This window comes from Cylas formicarius, unplaced genomic scaffold (genome assembly GCF_029955315.1).
Source record: "Cylas formicarius isolate icCylForm1 unplaced genomic scaffold, icCylForm1.1 PGA_scaffold_2__14_contigs__length_35257938, whole genome shotgun sequence".
Lineage (NCBI taxonomy): Eukaryota > Metazoa > Arthropoda > Insecta > Coleoptera > Brentidae > Cylas > Cylas formicarius.
The window spans coordinates 25,870,515-25,898,488 of NW_026844319.1; the positions used below are offsets into that span (position 1 = coordinate 25,870,515).

At 35.2% G+C, this 27,974-nt stretch overlaps 1 protein-coding gene across 10 annotated transcripts in view; it reads right to left on the minus strand.

Annotated features, from left to right (window-relative positions):
• The window catches only part of LOC132698049 (titin-like), a 206,587-nt gene that overhangs the window by 98,178 nt on the left and 80,435 nt on the right, over positions 1-27,974 (minus strand). For 8 of the 10 annotated variants that reach the window (XM_060663894.1, XM_060663893.1, XM_060663887.1 and 5 more), the window contains 8 exons: positions 27,805-27,965; positions 25,100-27,745; positions 22,353-23,670; positions 20,848-21,255; positions 18,405-18,499; positions 18,164-18,344; positions 17,366-17,443; positions 2,996-3,112 (listed from right to left, as the gene is read on the minus strand). In XM_060663894.1, coding sequence (XP_060519877.1) covers positions 2,996-3,112; positions 17,366-17,443; positions 18,164-18,344; positions 18,405-18,499; positions 20,848-21,255; positions 22,353-23,670; positions 25,100-27,745; positions 27,805-27,965 — 5,004 coding nt within the window. The remainder of the gene's footprint in view (positions 1-2,995; positions 3,113-17,365; positions 17,444-18,163; positions 18,345-18,404; positions 18,500-20,847; positions 21,256-22,352; positions 23,671-25,099; positions 27,746-27,804; positions 27,966-27,974) is intronic. The other 2 variants (XM_060663888.1, XM_060663890.1) reach the window with 2 other exon arrangements.

A 27,974-nucleotide genomic window follows, 5' to 3' on the forward strand; every position in this document is an offset into this window, starting at 1 on the left:
AACTTAATATTTGGTAATCAATAGAAAATCGATTTTTGATATGAAACACTGTGTATATACTTGAATTATTGACTATTGCATATTTTGCTTAACTACGCTTTGGATATAAAATAAATAAAATAATCGTTTTTTTAAAAATGATAATGATCGATCCAAATAATTTTTTTTTATATTTTCTAGATTGGGCCGGTTCTTATTACTTTCTATAATTTTTTTAATACCAAAATGTGTTCATTAAGTATCTTATTATTAAATATTATCTAGATTGAGACTTTTATTTGTGTTGTGTTAAATGCTTAGACTTTTAGGTTTATATCTACAATTCGCTACAGTCAGAATGGGAGTCAACTGATGCCAATTTTGAGAAAATCGAAGATTAATTGTCCTCGCGTTTAGCTATGTGTAAAAATTAAATATAAAATTTTTTGGACGAAACAGTTAATGTTTAGAACGTTTTGAAATATGAAATAGCGTTACGCTTATTTAAAAAATTAAACTTTGTCACCATATGCTTTTTTATACATAGATATAAAAAAATTGATTGATTGCTTTTTCTTCTGTTTTGTTCTGCGTTAATGAATTTCATTCACGGTGGATGGTGGATAGTTTGCGGAAAACGATATTGTCTAGGTTGCCTCACATGCTATATTTATCTATTTTCTGGGCTGTTGCTTAATTAACTCCCGGTTAATAGATAATGCCATCTGGGCTGTTGCTTCATTAACTCCCGGTTAATAAATAATGTTTTTACATCGGCTGAATAAGTTGTACGTTTTTCGTGTGCTGCCTAATATTTTCCGCATAACCGCCTCTTTGCTCCAATATGCGTCGCCATCACAAACAAAGATGCTAATTCTATAGTTAAAACTTTAATCTTTTAGTGAAATGGGATATCATAATTTTTCAATGAAACTTCCACAGTTCGACTCAACAAAAACCGACGCAGGAGAAATTCGGAAGTTTTACAAAAAGTATAGGATATGAGAGTTGGTTTGAGAAAGCCAACCAACTAACAAGGCCAAAGTATTAAAAACTCCGACATGACTAACAAAAACTAAGATTTGATGAACTTTATAAAGAAATGCAAATACAAACACAGAGAAAAGTGCTTACACACCCCATAGATTTTCACCGTTTTATTGTTGTTTTTGAAATTTATTTATATGTAGTACAACTAGCAGTACGCCTTTTCCACGTGCAAGTGCAAAGGTGTTATTGTATTAAAGAAAGCACGAACCAAATATATGTGCTATAATATTCCAGAGGTAATTTTAAGTTCATACGGGGTTTCCCTTATTGCACAATTACTGTTACACTATTATTCAAATTATAGAATCAAATAAAAATCTTAACTTCCTGAACTATTAGAATAGAGTAATAGAATGTTGAAGTTGAGAAAAACTTCTCAATTTTGCTTTTTATTTAGATTGTTGTTGCTGGTTCGGAAACTGAATTTTAAATATCATTTTCAATTGCAGTGTGGGACTATTTCACAGGTGTTTCGAAATATAATGTTTTTACACATTCACATACGTAAAGACTAGTTCTATTTTTGCAACAGTTTCGATTTCGTATTCCCGTTACGCAAGATCGGATTCTTCTCTATGGGAAAATATGGCAAACAGGCGAGTACTGCTTTTCATTGTCAGGTTTAGTGTAACAGTTTACGCAATTCGTTCCTGTCGAACGATTTGCAGTAAATAATAACAAACGATAGCAGTTGTTAAGATCTACGATAGGCACATATGTACACTAAGTCGGAGGAGGAATGAATACGGTTTTGACAGTATTGCTATATAATATTAATTTTTCTCGTTAGGTCTCGTTAGATACAAAATTCGTCAATAAATATACACACCAGAAATGGTTAAGACGTTAAAATAACTAAAATAGGACTTATGCCTCTGGACCCAAACACATCTTGTTTGTCTTGTTTTACATTTATCACTGATAATCTATAGGTTCAACGGATTCAATATGTACCCCAAGCGGTGACGATTTTAATACCTTGTAAGTGAATTTTGTATCTTGGTATCTTGGAAGCTAAACCTAGAGTGTCAGGATCAAAATCTATGATTGAGATGGGCATGAGAAAATTCCGAAAGTTAGTTCTAAGCAACACATTTCTTGAATTGACGCATGACTTCCACACAATTATTTAGAGCAGCAATAGGACACCTTTCTCGGAAGAAGTGAAGATTAGCTATTCATCTTGGTTTGTATATATAGAGAAGATAACTAAAAAACGAACGCAAGTTTTCATTTTAAAATATCATCTTGATTAAACACTGTCGTGAAGGCTTCCGATGTTTGGGAGCTATCGGATGCTTACGGTAGATTTAAAGCGCCGATGGTATTTTGATGTTTGTCAGTTCTGATGGTTTTCCATTTGTTCAGCGTGCACTCATCACATCGTAAAAGAAAATGACGCCTAAAATGACGTTTATAAAACTTGTAGCATAATATATTACAAAATCACAATTAACTTAATATTTTGGTGCGTTATGGGATCAAACTTTCCAAATTTGCGTTAAACAAACTTGTTATTTCATTAGGTCATTAAACACAACATTTTCGTTAATATTATATTATATATAAACATAATTCGTTTGTTTATAAGGATTCTCTCTTCTTCAACGCGGAATAACGAAAATTCAAAAATACTTTTTATAAACTTTTATTAGTACGGTATAAAATTAGTAGGTTTCATACATTTTTTAGCTTCACAGCACCTTATTGGTCTTATATATATATAATCAGTGGTTAATTCAAGCGTACAAAATAGAGTTCGAGAAAATGCCTAAGTTTGATACGATTATTTAAATTAATTATTGTTTATTTTTATTGTATAGCGTTATTCTGAAGCAGAATTTGTATTTAATAAATACAATCGTATTAGACTTGAACATGTTTTCTCTTTTTGATTTACAAAACCCAATATCGCACTGATCGGGTTAATAGTATTGAAGTTGGTAAGGAAGTGAATTCAACTTACCACCTGACAGAGAATGTAAAGTTTCTGGGGATTCCGGTCGGCGATAAGGTTCCGGAGAAGCGCTTCTTCTGCCTGTGTTCAGTTGGCGATATGTGCCGTACATAGGTGAAGGAACGCCTGTAATATTGTACCACATCACATTCGTGTAACCAACAAGAGTCTATACAAACTGATAATTAATTGCTATTAAGCTTAAGCTAGGTGTTCAAATAAGGATGGTTCTCAAAAAAAAAAAAGATCAAAGCTGTTAGGTTATATCATCTATCAATTCCATATTCCAATTTTTATTATAGATTTAAATTAAAATAAAACAAATCTTCTATACTCGAAGAAACCTTGGTTTTACAAACTTAAGAACATTCGAATATACTCACGAGTCATCGTTGACTTGCGAATGTGTTTAAATATTCATTGTTTTAGATTTAAATTATTTCAACGATTTTCACTCATTCTATGCAGTAAAGATCTAAGTTAAATGACGACTTTGTGCTGTACAATTTTAATAATCAGTATTCAAGCAGGTTTAGGTGCAGATTAGGCAAGCTAGCTCTTTCCTATAGTTATATCTCGTCACAATATTAAACGGTAATCATAACATTTTTCTCTTACACATATTTATATCTATAATTAGAAAGACTAAAATTGAGGGATTCCAAAAGTATCAACTCTTTAATTCACGCTATGTTATTCAGACATTTTTACTAAGCAGATTAGTTAAATATTTAATTCATTCAAGCAGACTCGAATGGGAATCTGAGTGTTCTCTAAATTACAAACAAAACGAATACATGCATTTTGGACACATCAATGTGTAAGGGAACCATTGCTCCTCATATACTAGGTGAATTTTTTCGATGTTTTGTGAAGGGATCTATGGAAGGTATAGCCGTCTCAATCTTCATCGTGCTGCCGACGGCAATAAAACTCGGATTCAGTAGGTATTAAAGGACGGAACATTAGGAACGGACTCTCAAAGCTTTTGGTAAAATATTATTTTTCTTTATTTACTTAGGTGAGTATAAATAACCTTAAATTACACTAAGAAAAAACAAGAACATTAAATATATACAATAAATTTGTAGCTAAGAATATATAATTACATTTTTATTCTAAATATCTAAATCTAATCCTGTTTCACTATCAGAGTTGTCATGATAATAGACTTGTTTTGTCTAGAAATGTAAGAGCCCCCAATTTTTATAATGTGCTGTAATGAATTTTTCCAGCTCTCAATTGGTATGTTATTAATTACATTTTTTTAATCAAATTTCAAATTTAAGTAAGGTAAAGTAGGAGCAACATTTTCTGCTCTGATGCATACATACATACTCTTTTTTAATAGCCTTGAATTTAAAACTTCCAAAGGCTGTTCTTTCTTTGTAACTGAATTTAAAATAAATATCATTCTCTAACAAATATTCCTGGATTTCGGTTTTAATAAATAAAAGTAAGTAAATAAGTAATTAAATCTCCAAGTGCGTAATATGCCTTCATCTATTTTGGGGTACTTAAATTCCATTTTACTAGCAACTCTATGGAGGATGGCACGGCTTATATTTATATTTGTTTCATCTTCTTGAAACTTCTTTTCCATATTACACAACTTTGCTTTGATAAAAGCACTAGTGTCCATGCGGTGAGTTTGAAAATCAGTACTTTTAATTTTTTTTCTTCAATTCTCCACTATTAATAATATTCATTATCGATAATATTGGCTTTTTTGTAATTAGGCAGTTTTTTAAGCTTCTTGTTGAATAAGTTCTCTACTCGTTAGAGTTTCATACACATTTTTCAGAAACTCTTTTGCATCGAGCTACAAATTATTTCGATGTGACGTAAAATAACTTTTTCGAAACGCACAAAAAATCGATTATTCAACACTGTCACAAATGGTCAACACTCAAGAAATATGTCTGACCCACTCCCGCTTTGTCACTCAAGTAAGAATACATTTTTTGTTAATGGCTTTACCCAATAACAATAGGTAATAATATCCTTAAAGTTTTATCGGGGAGGATCTGTCGACAGCCAACCAGCTGAAGATTGAGACAGGGTTGATTAAATATATATAAACCTAATTTTTCGCAAATGAATCGACATATCTTCTTTATTATTGATCTGAGCAAAAAGGAGTACGGGACAAACTTTTATATAATCAACATTTTAATGACGTATATAATTTTGGTATAGCAGTCTTCATTTTAGTGTTGTGACAAACTTATGTTTTTTTAAATTGAAACCATGGTAAGCCATAACTCCATAGAAAAGGTTTTTCCAACCATTCTTTTCGCCCCCTAGGGTTGAAAATTTAATAAAATATTTCCGTAAGTTTCTCTTGGCCAACTTTCTTAACGGGATTTATTTTTTCCGAAATTATTATTACAGCCTTATCGTTTTCGCGACATCGTACCTCGCTACTATCAGTATCGGCCTGATTAAAAGCTATGATTTAATTTTCCTCACTTAATTATTCACATTTAGTGATTTATATTCTTTGCTTCTAAAAATTTGTCATGCTTCTCTCATCGGGTATCATCGGGTTAAATTTACACCGCTGACAAAAAAATGCGCTTCGAAAACAACAAAATAAAATAGAATTTTTGGCACGATTCTTACGTGATTCACGGTGTGTTTGGCCAAAATAACCCAGATAATATACGGATAATTTTGACTCAATTGCGCGAGTGGTTGTTAACGATTATTTCATGTATTCCGTCATAAGCGTTTGAATTCACCTTGAATCCAAAATCTTAACAATCAAAAATAATCAGGTTCTATATATGTAGGGCATAAATTTATCATATTGGCGTTCCTGAAATCACAAATATTTTAAAACAAACGAAAAATCACCTTAGTAGGCATAAATTAATCAAATCAAGTACGCGATATTTCGTTTCCTTCATTTAATTTATTTACAAAACTTTTATTATATATCTGATAGAAAGTTTCACTTTGTCCTTGACCTTTTCTATATGAAATCTATTTTTATTTGCTTTGATGTTTCATTTTTGATTTTTTTAAATAATGTGCTGGCCGAATAATGTTTTATTTTTACAATTCGTGCGTTTTGGTGACTGGTAGGTTTTAAGCACTGAGGGTATTTCGACATTTGTCGGTTCTGAAAGTCACGTCTCTCGTCACTAGTAAAATAAGTACCAAAACTAACCAAAATTAACTAGTGACTAAAGTGTCGTTAATTGAACTTGAAATGAAATTGGTAATAAAGTTTTACTATATTTCGTCTAATCTAGGTTAATAACAACTGTAATGTAATTTTAATAGAATTTATAGTAAAATCAAGGCCTACTAAGGCAATATTCATTTTTTTTTAAATACTTTTAGTTTCAAGTCGCTTGTTAAATCCAAAAGCGTCATCAAATAGCTGAATAAATGTGGTAATGAAAATGTGTTTTGTGTCTCCATATCATTTCAAAGAATATTCAAGTCAAGTCATTAAAGCTTGTTAGGCCTTTTAAGCTTACATTTTAAGAAAATGTAATGGGAGATTCATTCACTCTGACACAACTAACCAAATTTCCATTAGTCGTTGGAGTTTCGAAAATAAATCCTCTTAAGATACTCACAGAAATATTTAAAAATATTTTTTAAGTTTATAGTTCCACCGCTAGGAGGCATTTCTATCATCGTATAAAAAGTGCCTCTTTGTAAAAGTGCTTAAAAGATGATTGAGGTAGAATATTTTTCCTTTTTTGTTTTGGTTAGTTTCGTTGGTTTGACTTGACGGACTTGACGGATTTTGGAAATACTAGGCCTCGAAAGCAAAATGTAAAAAACCGCCATCTTTTGAATTTCTTACTCAAGTTAAAATCGATAAATAAATTTTTATTATTATTATTATTAAGAATAAAGTGCAAAAGAAAACCTATTATGTACATTGATAGTTAGTACCACAAAACATATAATAAACATTTTGCTGTCCAAGCGACGTTTAAATACAGACAAGTTCGGCGCACACACAACTTCTGGGGGTAAACTGTTCCAATAATTGAAAGTCCTGTTGCTTATAAAATGCAGGCGATGTGAAGTCCTGAATTGTTCCTTCCTTATTTTAAATGGATGATCACGTAGGCGTTCATCATTGCTTAAGACCACAAGGGGCACGTCAGATGGAAATTGGTCACGCGCAAACCTATACATTTGAATGAGATCCCCTCGCAGCCGACGCTGACTTAATGTTGGCAGACTAAGCATTTTTAGACGATCGTCGTAAGGTGTATGTCTAAGCTGAAGTGGCCAGCGTGTAGCGGCTCGTTGCACTTTTTCCAGAACATCACAGTCACGCAATAGCCATGGGTTCCAGACTGGGGAAGCAAATTCCAGGATGGGGCGAATGTAAATGGTGAAAAGCCTGCAAGCGATGCGAGGACTAGGATTTTTAAAAGTCTTTTTTAACAAAAATAAAGCGCAGTTTGCTTTCTTTGCAATATTTGATACATGTGCAGACTACGCAAGATCGTTAGTTACTGTCACACCTAGGTCCATCTGAGAATCGACACTTGACACAAAGTTTCCATCGATATAATAATTCAAACCGGGATTGTTCTTGCCAAAATGCATCACAGAGCACTTTTGAGCATTCAGCGGCAATAGCCAAGTTGAACACCACTTGGAAATAGTATTCAAGTCTCCCTGCAATACGTCCGCATGTGTTGAAGGATTTCCAAATAATCAATGCTGGAGAGCAAATCCACGGTGTACACTAAGAATAGCACTGGTCCCAGCACCGATCCCTGGGGGGAACACCACTAGGCACGTTTTGTGGTAGTGAAAAAGCGTTACCAATTCGAACTCTGAACGACCGGTAGCTTAAGAACGCCGCTATCCACTCTAACAGTTTACCCCCCACTACAACCTTTTCAAGTTTGAATAACAAGCGTCGATGTGGCACTTTGTCGAAGGCTTTGCTGAAATCGAGGTAAATAATATCCACCGCATCACCTGAGTCAAGAGATGATGTCCAGTGATTCAAGCATGTCAATGTATTTGATATGACAGATCTGCCGGGAACAAAGCCATGCTGCGACGTAGGTATAATATGGCAGTCGATCAAAAACGGTAGCAGCTGATTTACTATAAGGAGTTCAAGAACCTTACATATAATACACACTAGGCTGATAGGGCGGTAATTTGAAACATCGAGCTTATCACCCTTTTTATGAATCGGTGTTACATTTGCGGATAACCAGTGGGTTGGGAGTGTGGCAGAGTCCAAAGATTTTCTCAAAATAATATAAATAGGCTCTGCAAGCACAGGGGCGCACGTTTTTAAGATTTTGCTGGAAATTCCATCAGGTCCGGGAGCAGAATATTCTTTTTATTTCTTTTTTTCTTTGTTTTCTTCACGTCCTCTTGGTCAAAGTGAATGTCTTCTAATAAATCTGAATTTATGGGACCCTCGTAGTAAGACGGTAGATTAGCTGGTTCATCAGCAAAGACACTAGCAAAATATGAAGCAAATTCATTTGAAATGAAGTTCTGGTTATAGGAGACCTCTCCCGAGGTATCTATAATGACAGGAAGGGATACCTTAGACGAGACGTGTTGTCTCATATAAGAATAAAACGCTTTGGGCCGATTGAGGAGGTCATTTTCGAATGCTGAGTTCGCCTCTCTAATCTCCAAGGATAAACTATTAGAAACTCGTCTATGCAAAACATAATCGGAAGCAGAGCCAGAAGCCTTAAATCTACGCCACAGCGCTCTCTTATATTTTATTTGTTTGAACAGATGTCCAGTTAATCAAGGTTTCTCAGAATTGAACTTAAAAAAATGAGTTTTGGAGCTTGTGCCTATGTAATAATCCAGAGTAGACAGAAAATATGTCCACGCATCATTAACGTCGTTATCAGGAAATTTCCATGTGTGGTGGGAAAGGTCTGCAGCTAATCTTGCATAATTTGTCCTGCATAACATTTTGCGATTATTGACTTGCTTGGGATAACATAAGGCTTGAATACAAAACTCAATAACGACATGATCAGATTTTCCAATTGGGGAATCAAGCTCCAATTTGTCAAGTAAATTGGGATCCGGAGTAATTACAAGATCAATAGTTGACGGAGCGTCGTTCTCGGAAGCGCGTGCTCTTCAACAAGTTGACTAAGATTACAATCTGACAAAAAATCTAAGAACATGTATTCCATGGAAGTGGGACAAAGTCGTTTAAAGTAACAGGCCAGGATATTCGTGAGAAATTAAAGTCGCCAGCAATAACAGGGTTGACGGAATTTGTGACAAAATTGTTCATGGATTGTAAGACCTGAAGATTAGAATCATTATTAGTATCGCTCGGCCTGTATACACAGGCGAGTGAAAAACTAAAATCAGAACTGGTAAATGACAGACAAACAGCATCCACCATCTGACCCATCATTAAATCTAAGAGCTTGATCCTGTAAGTACCGGCAATATGATCAGCAACGTAAACACAAGCGCCGCCACCCCGCCTGCTAGGTCGATCGGAACGATAAATTGTATATCCTGGAGTAGATATGGTGCAACCGGGAATGGAAGGCTTTAACCAGCTTTCGGTTAAATTTATGCTTAGTGGCAAAAGTAACAAATCGCTAATTTGGCATTGTGGTTTTAAAAAAAAATATATAACAAACTTTCCTTTCTGAGATATTTTTTAGCAATTTATTTTAAATCAAATCAAAGTTTAAATCAAGAACTGTGAAACCTCGTCTCCTGAAGTATTAAAAGAAAAAGATTTTTTTTAACACTATTAGCTTGTGAGTGAGAGCATTAGGACCTATAGCGGATTTTTTCGAAGAAATATATATTTTTTAAAATATTATTCCAGAAATTTCTCTGAGTCCAGTTTTTTAAGAAAGATTTTTTACCTAACTCCTATAAATCGATCAGTTTACAGAACACTCTTTTCATTGGCAACATATTTTAGTATTTTGAATCCCAATTTACATTTTAGTCGACAAAATAAAATTCCCGCATGTGCGCCAAATTCTAAATATAATTTTCGGTTTATTGTTTGCAGCGGATAAGAACCTTATAAACACTGATGCGGAAAATATGTCATCCTGCATCCGTCCATATTGCATAGTGATATTTTCGGTAGAGTTTTAAAGTACTTGTCGTTTATTAATCTTTGAGATGAAAAATAAAAGCAACTTAATTCGTCGACTTATTTAAAGCAATACGTGTATCTTTTTCAAAATGATATTAGATTGGTATCCATGTCTTTTCGAAACACTGGATTGAAATTTGAAATAACTTTTGGAAATTTTTAATCCAAATTCATAAATTAGAAAAATCGCCAACCAACTAACTGAAAATCTTTTGATGCTTACAAATCTCCATTTCAGTATATATAAGTTGTCAATAAACTATAAAAATGAAATAATGTATAAATTAAAAATGTTCACTTAAAATAGCACCTGAAAGTAATTTTCCTGCCACTGTTGAATATTTTAAAAATAGGAAACTCAAATGTCCTACTTTTGAGTAGTCAACAACTTCAAAAACTAATTTATTTTAATGTATACCTAAAGAGATTTTTTTTGAAGGTACAACTCACCAAAATTAAAAGGCAAAATTCATTCATTCTCACGATATTTTTGAAATGGTCATTTATTTCACGTTGGATGAAATGAGATTCAGCAGACTTGAATTTATTAGTTTCTATTTATATCTCAGGTCAAGTTGTTAAGTACAAAATATTGGAAATTCATTCATCATCATTTTAATCTGCTGTATGGGATGAAATTGGCCGCACAACTTTAGGAACAATTCTTTTTGCTTTTACTTTTTACAAAACTTCTGGATTCCTCCTGAGTCGAAATTGCTGACGTTTCGCCAATCATCCTGTTGGCTTGACTAGAACTCAGTTTTTGTAGCCTGTGGAACTTTCTTTGAAAAATCTTTTTGCTTTTGCTGTTATTTATTTTAGGACTATTGGAATTTAGATATTTTTACGGGACATGGTGGACATGGTTTATTGGTGCCAGGTTCTTACAGCTGATAGGAAACCAATCGTCAGTTCGAAAAAGAGGAAGTTCGAAATTCGAAGAAATAGAGATAATAAAAAGAAAGCGACATCAAATAATGCTTATTAATTATTTTTCTGTAGTACATTGAAATTTTCGCAAGAACTTTTTTCAGTAATTTGGTTTTAATCGACAAGTCGTAGGAATAAAAAAGGAATAAAATTTACTCCAGATTTAATGGGGAATCAGGATCGTACTTTTCAAAAATATTCACTGAAAACTTTTATATGATAAATGATCTTTGATACTTAAATAAATGTAAATTAATTAATAAAAGTACCTATTTGATAAAAAAATTTACAGTAATATTAAAATTTGGATACAAAAACTTTTTCTTCTTGGGCCGGGGCCTCATATAAACGCAAAAAACCAATGCTACCCAACCTTACTAGGAGAAGATGATATTTAATTTTTAGATATGCTCGGATAGCCATATTGCTTGTGCGATGGTGTTTTTGAACATTTTTTTTATTTTGAAAATACCTGGTTCATATTAATGTCGAAATTTGGTATACGATATTGAATATTTTTCTACTATACTATATTTATTTATATCAAATTATACTACAATCCAAAATTTAATAAAAAAAACTGAAAAGAAGTACAACAAAATAAAAATTGTCTTCTATTTACAATAAAGTAGCTAACCTTCACTTAATTTTATATTATAAAATCTTCATATTGGTTTTAAGAAATTTTGAATGTCGAAGAAATTGTCTGCCGAGGTATTGGTCTAGGTGTCTCATTTGGTATCGATATCAAGTGTTAGGGTTTGTAACCCAAAGTATGGTCCACCATGTACATAACAAATAGACTCTCCCTCCTGCCATTAGTCGGTCGATATGCTCATCCAAATGACAAACATATTGCAAATGCTGCAACGACGAAGCAAATTATCGAAGTCGTATCTGTTGCACCTCCGCGTGGGCAGATTTACTCAAAAAAATGAATAATTCGTTTTTAAAAATAGTCGGACGCAAACAATAACGCGTTTAATCTTTCGATTTGCGCGTGGGAGTGGATACTTACGTTTCGAAAAATGTGTTTAGGTTGTGATAAAAATAACACCAAAACCCACGTAAAATAAGAAATGTACGGAGAAAGTTTTTGTAAAAAATCTCATAAAAGTTTTGAAGTCATGTTATTTAAAAGTTTCACTAAAGTACGAGAACGAACTGATCCAGTATTTCCTTGCAAAAAATAGGTACCACATAGTGGGCACTAAACGTTTTGGTGATGAAGAGTAGCATATTGCCTAATAAAAAAGTTTGCTTACGAAATTCATAAATTCGTACATATTAGAAAGGCAATAAATACTACTCATTTGATTTTGCAATATTTGATTGGTATTGCTATATAATTTTCAACACCAACCACGTTGATGAATAATTTCTCATTCCAGAATAATTAATTAAGCCTGCTCACTTATTCTTAGATTTAAAATAAATAAAATAATAATTATGTTTCGATTTTCTTTTGACAGGAATCCCGAAAAAAGTGAATTAAGAATAAAAATATAAAAATTTAATTTGTAATACAATTGTCTTAAATCATACATTTCTGATTATAAACATTTTTTAAAACAGTTTAACCAAAAATAAAAATGTTGAAAAATGAAGTAATTAATCAATTTTTTTTGTTGGTCAGAGGATTTTGATTCCATTTTACGTACAATACGGTGATAGATGTGCCATAGAATTGTTTTTCAGACACTTTATAATAAATATTTTGTGGGTTAAATTTAATAATAATTCTATAACATATTATAACTTGATACTTATAATAATTTTAGTAACGAGTTCAAGTATCGTATAGTTATTCGAGTCTATAATTAGTACCTATATCTATACTATAATAATTATATACTATCCCTGACTATAATTACGACCCTCAAAACTAAAGTTAACAATGTTTATTGCCGTTTGTCTTTATATTCTCCTAGTAAATAACGCGCGTCGTAGCATTAAATAAACAAGAATTTGGAATGTTTGATTGGTATTGCTATATAACATTCAATACCAACAATATTGGTGAATAATTTCTCAATCCAGAACCCTGCTCACTGCACTTTATTCTTAGATTTAAAATAAATAAAATAATAATTATGTTTTCATTTTGTTTTGAGAGGAATCCCCAAAAAAGTGAATTAAGAAATAAGCTTGCATAACAATTTAATATGAAATGCAATTTTCTTAAATCATACATTTCTGATTATAAACATTTTTTAAAACAGTTTAACGAATAACAAAAATTTTGAAAAGTGAAATAATCAATCAAATTGTTTTTTCTACTCCCGTCTGTAAAATACCTAATTACCCACCGATCTAGCGTGCGGGAAGCATCACTTTACCACGTCAGTTTCGTTTCCCACGAATCCGAGCCACTTCGGACATTTCCGGGATTTTACCGCACGGGTTTGGGAACAGTTTGACGTTTGTCAATTTTGAAGGTCACGTCAGTAAATGTATTCGTGTTGTTTTGCGAAAATGTACCCGCTCGTGTCAAATAAACTCGTGAGTCAAATGTCGTTTATCGCACTTGTTGCATAATATACTATTATTGGTTAGAGGATTTGCATCCCATTTTACCTACAATAGCGTAATAGACGTGCCAAGGAATTGTTTTACAGACACTTTATAATAATAATTTTGTGGACTAAATTTAAAAATAATTCTATAACATATTATAACTTGAAACTTATAATAATTTTTATTAGATAAGGCAGAGGACTGCTTAGGATGTAACGAGTTCTACTCTCATAACTAAAGTTAACACCGTTTATTGCGGTTTGTGTTTATACTTTCCTAGTAAATAACGCTCGTGAAAGCATTAAATCTGTAAGCCATATGAGTTCAGGTACACTCCAAAATTTATGAGATTTTAATTAAATTTCCTGAACGAAAATCATGATGCATTATTCGTTGGCCACGATACGAAATTTGGTTTGTATGTACATTAATTGATTCATAACAAGCATGGAAGTGACAAAGAAATCCCCACACTGAAATAGACACATATAATACGTCTTCTTAGATATTTTTGATTGAGCCATGCAATGCGTCTGCATTTGTACTTCATAAAACAAAAAAAATCGTTAAGCTTCTATGGAATCATTCATGTTTATGAGATTTCGATCAGTGAGCAAGTAATTTTATCAAATATCTTCCGGAACAAATGAATTTTTGCATTTAAGCAATTGTAATGCTCATGCTATTTAACAAACCATGACGCTTTGTAGACCAAATATTTGATTTTTGTTATTAAAAATTGGTTTTTATTAGTTGCTTGTCTATTAAAAGCTGCAACTAATTAATTAGAATTATATATTTAACTACCTTTCTCAAAGAAAATATTTTGTAAATTACATTTTGATTATGGAACTGAATGATTCTCATTTACATTTTAGACAACTAGTATCTAATAGTAGTTTGGGTGTTTTTGAAATTAAGGTAGTTTTTTATGCAACAAGTTCCGTAAGTACCGCTTTAGAGACGACTTTGATTTGGCACGAACTGACAAACGTCAGAATACCATTACTGGTTAAAATCTGCCGAAAACGAAGATGACCTCTTGAAGTGACACATTGAATAAGATTTACACAACATTGAACTGGTTCACGTTTTAAAAATCTGCATTTCATTCCTTATATCTACATTACTTAGCCCAGATTCTGGAGGATTTTCTTTATTTTTGATGAAGAATTTCTATTGCTCCGGAGAAATGAGCAAGAAAAACAAACTAAAGAAAAATACACCGAATAACATACCTTTATCTTAATATCAATCTATTTTCAGAGCTAGTTTGGGCAATATTCCATAGAACGTGGGATATGTAGTAACATCGGTTTGCATTTTCAAAGGATCATAACAATTTGTGCAGTTAAAACTGGAATGATTTATCGACGTCGGTCCTTTTTATTAACGTTAAATTAGAATTGCTGTAGCTCGGTTTATTGGCAAGTGGATCCGTGAAATTAGACGATTTGTTGAGTCTTGTGAAAAATAGTCACCGCAGATATAATTTATAATATTTAAAAATTCAAACTACATAAATGTAACAAAATCGCAAAATCAGAACCAGTAACCGAAAAATCTGTTGAAGTCGTTAAGACTACTGAATGAATTTTGGAATAAGTAGACCAAAACCAAAAAGCGTCCGATTTGTATTTCTCTGTCTCTGTCGGAGATCCTAGACGCAAAGTTCATAAAATATCCTTATCCATGTCCTATACAGAGAGTCAGTGATCTTATTTAGTGCACCCGTAGTGTGAATTAGTGCATTGGCCTAAATACGGAAAAAAGAGCAAGTGCAAAACTGAAGAACCATTCTATGCTAAAATCAAAATTGTATAAAATTTCGTGGGTTCCACTGCCACCTAAAATTTTGAAAATCACTCCAAACATATTTCAGCAAAGGTCAGTAGATTTTCTGACCTGAATCAGCCGTCTCAAAGAGGAGTAGTTGACAGAAACTATTATGGGCAAACGTTCTCCGAAGATCTTTAAATCACAGAACAAGGTAATTTATTGTACGGGGCGTGTTCAAAAAGTAAGGCGACTTCTGGAATTGAGCGGACTATCTACATTCGATCTTGGGTATATTTTTTTGTTATGTTGGTACACATGTCCCTAATATATGTTCAGAGTTTCAGTCAGTTTTCTCGTTTACTTTTTTGTGAGGCTGAAGCGTTAGTCCTGTTGTGCATGCTCGGGGATTTTCTGTAGTAAAAAAAAATAGAACAAAGAATTTGCATAAAATTTTGTTTAAAAAAATGGAATACAATGCTGCAAAACACTTAAAATGTTGACAACGATAGCCAAGAAAACGCCGATCACGAACCTCGCTCTGGACGCTCCAACACGTCAATAACTGATAAAAGCGTTGAAGAAGTGAAACAAAAGGTGTTCGAATCACTTTTGAAGGAGTGCCTGAAGACGTCGGCATCTCTATTAGCTCGTGCCATACAATTTTTTCAGAAGTTTTGGGCATGAAACATGTAGCAGCAAAATTTTATCCGAAACTGCTGTCAAGTTCGTTCAAATGTCAAGTTTTTGCTTACTGTTTTCTTTGATTATCGTCGCGTCATACATAAAGAGTTCTCATCACAAGGTCGTAATAAAGAGTATTACCTTGAAGTTATACGAAGCAATACGAAGAAATCGTGCCAAATTGTAGGAAAAAAATTCATTCATTCATAACGATAATGCACCTGCTCACTAATTGTTGCTTGTGTCTAACTTTTTGGCCAGAAAGAAAACCGCATTCATGCCTCAGCCACCATATTCACCGGATATGGCCCCATGCCACTTTTTCTTGTTCCCAAAACTCAAGAGACCTATGAAAGGAAGGAGGTTTGGAACGATTGAGGAGATACAGAAAAAATCGCTGGAAGAACTCGATTCTATACCAGAAAGTGTGAAGTGCTTCGAGGATTTTGATGAATACATAAATACTTCTTGATAAAACCTAAAAGTTACCTTATTTTTTGAACACACCTCATATATTTCATGTGCACCCCAGCGTGTCTTGCAAACCATGATATATCGGCAAGTTTCAAATGGAACATTATTAACTAATTTATAGATTTACAAAACTAACAAATATTGCAGGAGCAGATGTTTCTTTGTCGGCAAAGACTTCGAATTAATGCAGTATCCATTATTTTTAAAAATCACGTATTTCTAACATTTGTTTCTACCTATACCACCAAACCATCACCGTCTATTAAGCAAGTAATTATTTACAAAAAGGGAAGGTAATTGGGACGCTGGACTAAAAGAAGGTTAATACTGTGCTTCAAAGCTTTAATATAGACAGATATTATAGGTACAATAAATAAATGCTATATATACTTAAATAAATTCAAACGTTCGATATACACTAAAAAGAAAATTATATAATACAAACAGCTGAATACAGAATCTTTAAACTTAATGACCAGAATGAGGCGAATGTGACACGTGGCTAGGATATGAATGTGGATAATTTTATTCACATGTTTTAGAATCACACCAAATAATAATTTATTTAAATAAAACAAAATGCTTGAGATGAGCAAAATTCAGCAGTTGCACGGTCACACTAAAATGATTTCTGTATCGTTCGGATAAAATAATATCGTTTTTGGTAACCGTAGTCTCATTGCGAAAAGAATAAAACGTGTGGTGTTACTGTAAGGCACTAAATTACACACAAAAGCCGGGGATCGATGATCGTTCATTTTTTGTTTTTGTTGAATTTGGCAGTGAGTCGTTTTGCTCGTAAAGTAATTCGCTCTAGGAGTTAAAACCATCACCAGGTGCAGTAGGTAGTACTATCTATTTTAGATAGAGAGATCGCCTCTCACCTGGTACTTGCAGATTTGCTGTCGTGTTGGTACTGCCTACGGGGTTCGTCGCTGTACATGTATATGTGCCGGCGTCCTCTATAAATGAAGAATGTTGTATCATTTCGGAAAATAACCTTTGTCTAGCTATTGTGAAAATATAACAAATTTATGATTGAAAATAGCAGGTAAAGTTGGCAGAATAACAATCAACTTCGAACAAGGTTATGACTGATGGAAATGTAAAAAAATTCAAGTCCAGGGTCCGAGAATAAGTTTGACTTTCAGATGATAACTTAGAAATTTTGTATGAGCATGGTTTATCCTATGGTTACTTGTTTGAAACTTGTTTCTTACAACTGTAAAAGCAAACCTAATATAAGGTGAGACGAGAACAAGACGTAGGAGCGTGATGCATAACGTTCGATCTATCATCAAAAATGTTTTTAGCGGTGTTGACGTTTTTCCGAAAACGTATGCTTTTTGATATTTTAAATGGAACGTCCTTACGTATTACTGCATTACTGGTACATTTTGATTTTCAACAAGTTAACGACTTTCCTTATTCTTTATGTAAATCAATGCTCAAATAATATATTTGTTACTTTATTTTAAAATATCCTAGAATAATTTAAAAAATATAGAATATTATAAATTTTATTCTATATTCGCAACGACACAACCTCTTTTAAATTTTAACCTTCACTCCTACATTTAAATGGCCTGTATTGCAAAATCCCCAGTCTTCACCCTTTAAATTTCCTATTGTACACAACCTATACAGTTTACGCAGTGATTATAGAAAGCATAATTGCGTACCTGGATACGCTTGAGCTATAGTTAGTCTGCAAACCCCATTTCTATAATGAATTTGGTGATCGTTGGAGTTTTCTATAATTCTTCCATTCTTTGACCAAAGAATATTAGGTGGTGGTTCTGACTGTACGATACATTCGAATTTCGCTGCTTGGCCGCTGACAACGGCGATATCACGCAACGGCTGAAACCATGAACGTCATATTAAATACCGCACACTTAAACATCGAATATTTTCTATTACCGTTATAAACATAGGCACCCGAGGTTGACCAAGTATAATTTTGGTACTTCCGGGAGTACTAGGGCAACTGGGTGGAGTTTGGGTCTCCGTTCGATCTATAAAAATAAATGCTCACGATGACAATGATACAATGATGTTTTTTAGTTTTGTATAAAAGTTAGTAGAACTCATGGCCACGAATACTATAAATCTATTTGGTTTGTAGACCAATGGAATCCGATATTTTCTAACTGCAGTTTCAGTTTTAGAATTGCGTTTTCTTATAAAAGTAATTAAAACACGAACTGACGTAAAATATTTTTCTAACCATAGCAATATTGTTATGATTTGAAAGGAATGAAATTTAACAATGACGACGGCGAAAATTACAGAGAAAGAGAGAAATATTGTTTATGCAACTTTGGTTTGACAATATGTGCTAGCCATAGGGGAAGGATGTACAAAATGACATAGTAGGGTCAAATGACATAGCAGTGTTTTCCGACTTATTGCGAACATTTCCGATGTAAACAATCGTAACGAAGTTCGACGTGATGTTTGCATGCCTTTTCGAACGTTTAGTCGCCGATTAGCAGGTCAAGCGGCAGATCGTTAACCTCAATTTATTTTTCGCTAGGAAAAGTGTCTTAAACAAAGCAGATTAGTGGCGTTTTGTTATCATTACAGTTCGCAAATTAGGTTGGTTTATTTAAATTATGTTTTATTAATGTCTGCCCTATGAGTTGCATCTGTTATAGACTTAAAATATTTAATTTGTTTACCCAAAAAAAATTGTTTTATACATTGTGAAGTAGTCGGATGAAATGACATAGTCTACAGGTGGCTAAAATGATAGAGTATGTCGTTTTGACCGATCGATTTTTAAATATGTAAAACATGTGTTTATTGTTTCATTGAAGAACAATGCCACGAGCCTACGTTAGGAAAAAAAACAGGGAGTCATGGTCCGCAGCTGTTGCTAATAATGAAATGGGATGGCTCAGAGCATCTAAAGTTTATGGTATCCCTCAAGCAACACTGAGAAGACATGCTCAAAACAAAAATTAGTCCATAAAAACAGGAGAAAAGCGGCTTGGGCGATTTAAATCAGTTTTTCCGGAGCATGTAGAACGGGAGTTAGTAGAACATCTAAAGTTAATGGAATCTAGATTTTTTGGGTTAAGAAGAAAGGAGGTTTTAGAACTGGTTTATCAATTAGCTGTTAAAAATGGGTTTCAGCGCACCTGTAATAATGAAAAGAAGAGCGCAAGACTGGTTACGAGGGTTTAGAAGAAGAAATCCTGACATTTCCTTACGTAAGCCAGAGGCAACATCCGCGGCAAGGGCACAAGCTTTTAATAAACCCCAAGTTGCCCAGTTCTTCACTCTTCTGAAAGATATTATCCAGAAGAAAAACATAGAGTTTATGAGGATATATAATGTTGACGAATCGGCTCTTTCTATGGTTCAGCGTCCTCAAAAAGTGTTATTTTCCTGTCATTTTACCCATTTGTGTTGTGTGTGGGTAAAATGAACTTTTTGCAGGTGTTTGTTCAGATTCAAGCATCATAAATTTCGTTATTTTTTTATTATTTTTTTCTGTAAATACAGACGTATAGGACAAATGATCTTGCATTTATTACCTTTATTGTTAAGAAAAATTATTTTTTGAATAAAAAAAATCACTTTACAAAATCCTATGTCATTTTGTACACCCTTCCCCTATTGAATTTCCAACCAGAATCGTTTCTTTGCAAATTTAAAATACCGACCCGTGCTTGACAGTGACTAGGTATACATACATTACTTAGACAGGGCAATAAGGGAGTCGGGTGTTCGAAAAACATGCCCACTACACATGGATAACGCTAGAAGTCCGAAGGACAGACTAGCTTTAGGAGACTGAAGTCCGAAAACTCAGATGGTAAAATATAACTTAATTAATTGGGATATGAATATAACAGATATTGTGAGTATTGTAATACAATATGATTTACAATTCTGGTTGCAAATTCAACTAATTTAAGTTTCATTATGGTTTTAGTTTTTGCACTGAAAAATTCCAACCTAGATCTATCAGATTTAAGAACTTTGTAAGAAAAAGACCACAAAACAAACCACAATTCCAATGTACAAAATAGTACTGGACAGGTGCAATCCAAACCCCTAGTTAAGATTTACCTGTCCAGTACTGCTATCACACGTTGTTCTTATGATCTTTGAAATTTTGTGTATGGACTTAGACTGCACTTATTCAGTACTAATATTGGTCAACAGAAATTAAAATTTTTGATTTTAAGAGATTTACACTCATTTTTGGAAACTATTTGTCTTTCTAATAGAGTAAAATGCAAAAAGTCACTTCCATATATCGTATTACGGTTAAGTGGCTTTGTTTCTAAATGCCGGCAAAATTTTCCAGTGCAATAGGAAATGAAAGAAACGATGAAAGCACACCAAGTACCTGCGAAAGTATTGTTAAAAGCTGGAGAAGTACTAGGCAAACTAGGCGATAGAGACATCGGACTACAAGACGACGGTTCCCATCTCGAACCTTGTTTCCGTTTGCTGTCTTTCTCGTATTCGGACATTTCGCTTTCCGACGTGGGGTCCCATTTGTTAGTAAATTTCTTCGGTTTAAACTGCGGAGTGGGAGCCTGATAGTGGTTAGTGTCGTGAGAAGGTTTATTTGTGGTCTCGTGGTAAACGGGCATCTCTATATCGACCGCCCGTTTTGGTGGTTCTATCACGGTTTTTTTTGGTACCGGAATCTCGCCAGCTTTGCTCTCCCCCGGCAGTATAATGCCAAATTCGTAGCCGAAATCGTACTTGAAGTATATCAGTCCCGTATCTGGGTCGACATGCTTTGTTCCTATGGAAAATGGGCGTAAAATATGCGTCAACCATTAGTTCTAATAATATTTATTAGTTATTTTGGTTAATGTTAAGAGGTTTTTAATATCGCATACCAGTTTCCCACTCTCAATGTGGGACAATGTTTTATTTGAAAGATGAAGCACTAACCAAACTATGGTAAACTAAACTAATGTGGGAGACTACTGCACTACTAGGTTGAACAGTTCACACAGTCACAATGGAAGTTATATCCACCAACGCTGGTGTGCGTTATTAGCAGTTAGTAAACGTTGTAAATTTCTTAAATTTTAAATTTACATTACAGTATTACAGTGAGATTCTCTGTGTACAACAGGGAGCTCTGACTATATTTTATGTTATACTGTTTTGAGATAGCATGTTAAAATTCAAATTTTAATGTGGGCTTCAGGAGTTTTCTTCGAGTCGTAGATGTTAGTCCCTCCCGACATAAAAACTATTTTGATGTTATGCTTTTCCGATGACGTACCTTTTATATACGAAATCGTTACGAAACGCACAAATAGTTTAGTTAACAGTTGATAATAGATCCATCTATCCTAGAAGGTATTATAAATAAATAAGATTACTTATACCACGAGATCTAAGCTAGTGTGAACATAGAAAGTGACTATCAACTATCAAGGCAGATCGGAGAAAGACTTGTTCAAGATTTCTTTTTCGAGCCATTTGTGAATTACCCTGCCTGTTTGCAATTTATAATTTTGCAAAAATGTTGGACAGTTTATTTTCGTTGCCCCAAATGTCCACCAAAAGGTTCTGCTTTATCATTCAACTGGCTAATCAGAAACTTCCTGAGATCTGTTTGATCACTGTAATTTAAAATATAATTTTTATTATTTTCGAAAAAATACTCACAATTTTAACCGTATTAGCAAAAACTCTCAGATTAACATAAATGCCTTAGCTATGAAATTGTAAAACTACTTCAAGAACCAGAAAATGATAATCAGTTAAAAGTACTGAAAATATAAACCAATTTTTTCTTGTCGTTGAACTCTGATAACCATCGCAAAAAGGTTATGCGGTACTTTATTATTTTATTCAATACAATGAGTAATACTCAAACAGTACCTGAGGTCATGGCTCTAGATTCTTCCCTGTACACTTGCGCGTCATCCCCGTCCGATTTCAGTATAGGCCTCTGTTGCTGATTCACACTGACATCGTTCATTATATCTTTGACAAACTTCTGCGTTTTCGATTTAAAATCTTTCGTCATGCTGTTCATGTGATGGGTCGCCATTTTGGTGGCTGTGGATCTGGTGATTCTCTGGTCTTGAGCGTAGCCATACTCCGGCGGACTACCGGGTTTTAGTTTTATCGCGGGTTCATACGACTGACTCCTTTTCATCACCTGATTCGAACCAAATTCCGAAAACTTTTTAAACGTAGACTCGTTTCTCGTGGTCGTATCGGTAAAATCAGTTGTCGATGATACGGTTGCAGGTTGCGTATCGAACTCCATCGGAGTAAGGATTCTTTGTTCGTATCCAGTTTCGCTGGTGTAGATTCTAGACGGCGTCGGTGCTTTAACCCTTCTGTAATGAACATCTTCCGTGTCGCTGCCGCCCGGCGTCCATTTCGGTTTAATTTTGGTGGATTCGAATTCGCTTTCGTAATCACTCTCGCGAAATTCCCCTGGCACGAATTTTGTCGGCGTAGGCTGAGCCGGCACGCTAGTAGCCCTTCTGATCCTGTCCTGCTTGTAAGGGAACGAGTCTACCTGTTCGCGCCCCTTATACTGATCTCCGAATTTGATGACTTTATGCGTTTGCTGAACGCTCATCATCCGATGACACGTGTCGGTCGTTTCGTCCAGGTGAACTATATTCGAAGTTTCGGTCTGAACGGCGTTTTCGAATGGAGCGCTGACGGTCGACTTGTAATATTGCGTCTTCTTCGGAGTTGAACCGGGGCCTAGTTTTGCTTTAGCAACGGTTAAATCAACCGCCTGCGTTGCCGATACCGCTTTGGGTCGAAAAACAACAGGTTTCGAAATAGGAGTAATTTTCTCGATTGGCTCAAATTTTGGCCTCGGAGGCCCGTCGATGTGCGGGGGATGGTCGAATTCGGTCGGCGGCGTCGGCGTTCGGCCAATTTGTTGATGTTGTTGACTGGGAGTTAGCACCGGACGTACGGGTTTGTAGTGACGATCGTCGCCTGAACCCCACACGGGAGGTATACGACCCTCGTAGTCGCTTTCGTAGTCGCTTTCCCTAAACTCGCCTTTGACGAACTTAGACGGGCTCGGTGGTGGGGGTACCTTTTGCTTTCTGGTCGGCGCTACGTCGGGCTGATACGGGAACGGCTCCAATTTCGTTTGTTTTTCGCGATGTTCTGTGAATTGCTGCGTCGTTTGACTCGTCACTATTGGAGTAGCGATGAGCTCCTAAAAAATATTGCGTATTACATTCAAACATCGATTAAAGACATTTTTCATGCAAATTGATGCAGAGTAGATCGAAATTTTGCTATTGCTGTTTGAAATTAGATTTTAAAGTACTACTGTTTCGAATTCTAAAGGCACATTTAAAAATATACTGTAAAACGCACTATACTAGACTATACTGATTCATAAATACGTGGTTTTCAAAAAACTTTACTTTTGTGATTTGTGCAGATATGATTTTAATATGCTTAAAGGATAAAAATTTTGATTTTTAAATTTAAAACATTTAAAAATTAAATTAAATTTTTGTTAGAGTTTATGATAACATTGGGCCTTCAATACTTAATTGGGTATGCGGAGACATTTACAGTGCAATGTAACAAAGAACAAAGACATATATTATTTACACAAGGCGGTCAGAAATTTTACCTAATCTTATAACACGTCTTAGCACGTACGTTTTATTTTTCTCGATCTTAATTTTTTTCTGCTTTTTTGGTGTTTTATTTCATCTAGTCCTTTCAGTCAAGTCTGCTAGGCTTAAAGCGGAATTCAGCAATTTTATAGATGCATTGGAAACTTTCTTATATTGTGCTATATGAATGTAGACATAAAATTTAGGTAGGATACTTAAAAATGTTATAAATATAAATTTTAATACTTCTGGGACCAAAAGGATTGCTCTATTTTACAATCCATACCCAATTAATTTTGACAAATGTCACATTTAAAATCCAAAGTTTGCCAAATCTTATAACATTGTTTCAAGGTTTAATTGTAAATTAAAAGAACAAGTCAAATAAAATTCATATAAGATAATTTGTTGTTCGAGCTGAAAAATTAAACACTTCTTCAAGTAGTAAGTAGGAGGTGGTTCTATGACAGTTTGATAACCTAACGTAATATGAAATCGGTAATTTATCTTATATACTACATATACTATAATATACTGTAGATCAAAACTTTGAATCCTTAGTGCTTAGTAGCAAACCGTAGCTCTCAGACTCATGACAGATATCTACTTTAGGTAAAACATTACAAAAAACTTATGAGATCTGACACTAATACTTTGGCTTTCCCTGTACACTCTACCACAGAGTAGTAGATGCTTATTCGATCCCCTGTAGTTAAGATTCATAATGCATATAGTAAGATGTTGAAGAGTCTCAATAACAAGATCTTTTACAAAACACAATAATTATTATGGACAATACTTTAAAGTGCCTATACAACACTGTGAAACGCAACTCGACAAACACGACAAAAAATTAAAAATTATTTCATTGTTTCAGTCCGCAAGCTGTTCTTAAGATTGCTGGCAGCACTACATTCTAGAAAGCTCTTTGCCATGCTTACAAAAATAGGCAATGCGAAAAGGAAATCGAAAAACGCAGCTAAATATAAGGCACACCAATTAACACAATCGAACCTTTTTTGCCGTCATTGACGAGTGATGCTTTTTAACCGGAAATTTGGCGGTCCTGACTTTGGGCGCCACAATTTTTTGACTAGAACTCTCAAAAATTTTCTGACTGGTTTGAGAAAACTGCCTCGTTTCCGTTCTTTCCTCTTTAGAATACTCGCTTCTCATAAATTGTTGGTTAAACGGCTCATCCGTATCGGCCATGTACCCGTCGATGACGACTTTTTTCTTAGCTTTTGGCGATTCCGGCTTTTTCTCCGGAACGACGTAAATCGGAGGACTGGCGGGTTTTAGTTTGGGCGGTGAAACTTCCCTGCGCATCGCCTCGTAATGTTTGGTGAACTTCTTTATTTGCGACGAATCCTTTTTGCGTCTGCATTCTTCGAAATTTATCTCGGGCCGTGGCGGACCCTTGAATTGCGGCGGCTGATCGAATTGAGACGGAGGCAAGGGTTCCGGTTCTTGAGATCGCGATCGTCCCGTGGATAGGAGTTTAGGCGGTCTCACTCTCCTGTACATAGGCTCCTCCGTATCGCTCATCGAAGGCTTCCATTTTGGCGGTATTCTCACCGCTTCGAAATCGCTTTCGTAATCGCTATCGGTGAATCTCCCTTTGATGAATTTTGATGGGGTGGGAGGTGGTCCCACTCTCGGCGGTTTCGGCTGTTCGGGTTCGGGTTTGAACGGGAACGGCTCCAGATCAGGGAACTTTTCAAACGGCACGTAAGGCAAGGAGGTTGTTTTTTTAGGCTTCGGCTTAGCGGGTAGAGGCGGGGCTTGGGGATACTCCTTTTTGGGCGGCAATGGCGGCGGGATGGTTCTTACGGCACAAGGAGGCACTTTTGAGGGTTCTCTCTGCAAATCTTTCTCGAGTTCATGTTCGATCATTTCGACGTAAGACCGCCTTCTTTCCGTGGGTGGTGCCGCGTAACCGATTTCCGGAGGCGGTCCCGGTTCCAAATAGACTTCGTCGGTGATATCCTGGACCGAAACTGGACGGATGGATATCGAATCGATCGATGGGTAAGGCTTCGAAGGTTGTGCAACATATTCTTGTACGGGACCAGTTGGCGGCCAAGATTTTATTATGTCCGAAGGTCGTTTATTGCTTTCCTCGATTATACTTTCCGATTTCTTGCTCGAGAAAGATTCCAAGTTTTGATCTTTGACGGTCGTCTCCAGCCGAGTCACCTCGCCTATATAATGCGGCACTAGAACTGGAGTTTTGTCTAAAAAATCCTTAGATTCTTGCACCGTTTTTTCGAATTTCACATGGACAGGAGACCATTTTTTTTCCAGCGTGGTTTGCGTGGACCACGTTGATTGTAGTTTGGGTTCTTCAGCAGCTGTTGGCGGCCAGGATTTGTCCACGTGCGTGTCGGAAAATTTGTGCGCCCATTGTTTCTCCATTTGAATTGCATCTAGAGAGGGTTCTCCCGACATGGCCGATAACGGACGGCTAAAAGTATGTCTCTCGGTCGAGTACGAAGACGAAGCTGCGGATATCGGCCTTTCTACCATTTCGTGCTTCGTGGACCATATCTTTTGTATCGGTGGTAGCTCTGGCGTTTTATGTCCTTCGCTTTTTTCGTAGCTATGGCTATACGAAGAAGATGAAGTTTGAAAAGACGAAGTCTGATAAGAGCTCTCGCTCTTCTGAGAGAATTCCTTCCTCTCCGAAGTTTGAGACGGAAATATTTTGACGCCGCCCTGAGGTATTTCGTGAGGTGGTAGCTCTTTCTGTTTTTCGGATATTTTCCTAATTTTCTCAGAAACGTTCTCTATTTTACGAGTCGGTTCCGGTTTTGGGGTATAACAAATTTCCGCGGGTGGTTCGGGTTTGATATCGAAATCTCGAACAACCTCCTTCGAGTAGGTTTTGTAGTGCTGAGGTTCCGAGATGTGTTCCACGGAAGAGAATGAAGAATATTCTTGAGTAAATGGCTTTTTGGCGCTAGGTGACTGTTCTTGGAAAATTTGTGGCTTGAATGGCTGAGACACTTCTTGCGTTTTCGAAATACCTTTATATTCGTGCATTGTCGATTCAGATTTATACTCATTAGTCACTTCATTCTTCGAAGAAAATGTTTTATATTCTTTGATTGGTGGCGTCGACGTGATATTTTCCGAAAACGGAACGTATTCCTTCTGAGGCTGCTGCTCGAGCTTAATCGGAATGTCCGTTTCCTTTTTCACACTAGAGAACTTTTGATAAATTTCAGGCTTTATAGGTTCTGGAACTGCAGACTCCTTTTGCGGGGAAGCAGCCTCGCCTTCTTTCATCTTTTTGACAAAGAACTGAAGGGATGACTGCTTAGAGATCGAACTGGTTTCGATTCCGCCTTCTTGAATTTCGGTTCTTTTCTCTTCAATCACTTGTTTTTCAGTATCGGGTCCTTGTATTATTTGGAAATCAGTTTGCCGTTCGATATGAGCCTCGATCGGTTTAGGGAAGGGTATATCTGGAACTTTATGTTCGAGTTTGATAGTTTGCGAGTGCTGGGCGATTTTTTGTTCAGATGTTGAAGTAAATTCCGATTTTGAGCTATAAGACTGGGAAATTTCGCTAGTGGCGTTGATCGGAACCTTTGGAATTTCAAAGATTGGTTTTTGTGTTGTAACTGAAGAAGATGTTTTATCAGATGCCGAAGCCTATATATATATAGTTTAAATTAATACCAATTCCTATACTAATATCTTGCTACACTTACCAATGTTTCGTGTTTTTTAACGTCCTCGAATACTACGGTTTTTACCACCTCCATCATAGTGTCGGGCGTAGGTTCGTATACTGCTATGTCGGCAATACTTTGAGCTTCGCCTCCTGCGTTCGTAGCTCTAACCATATACCTTCCAGTATGACTTAAATCTCCTTTAACAA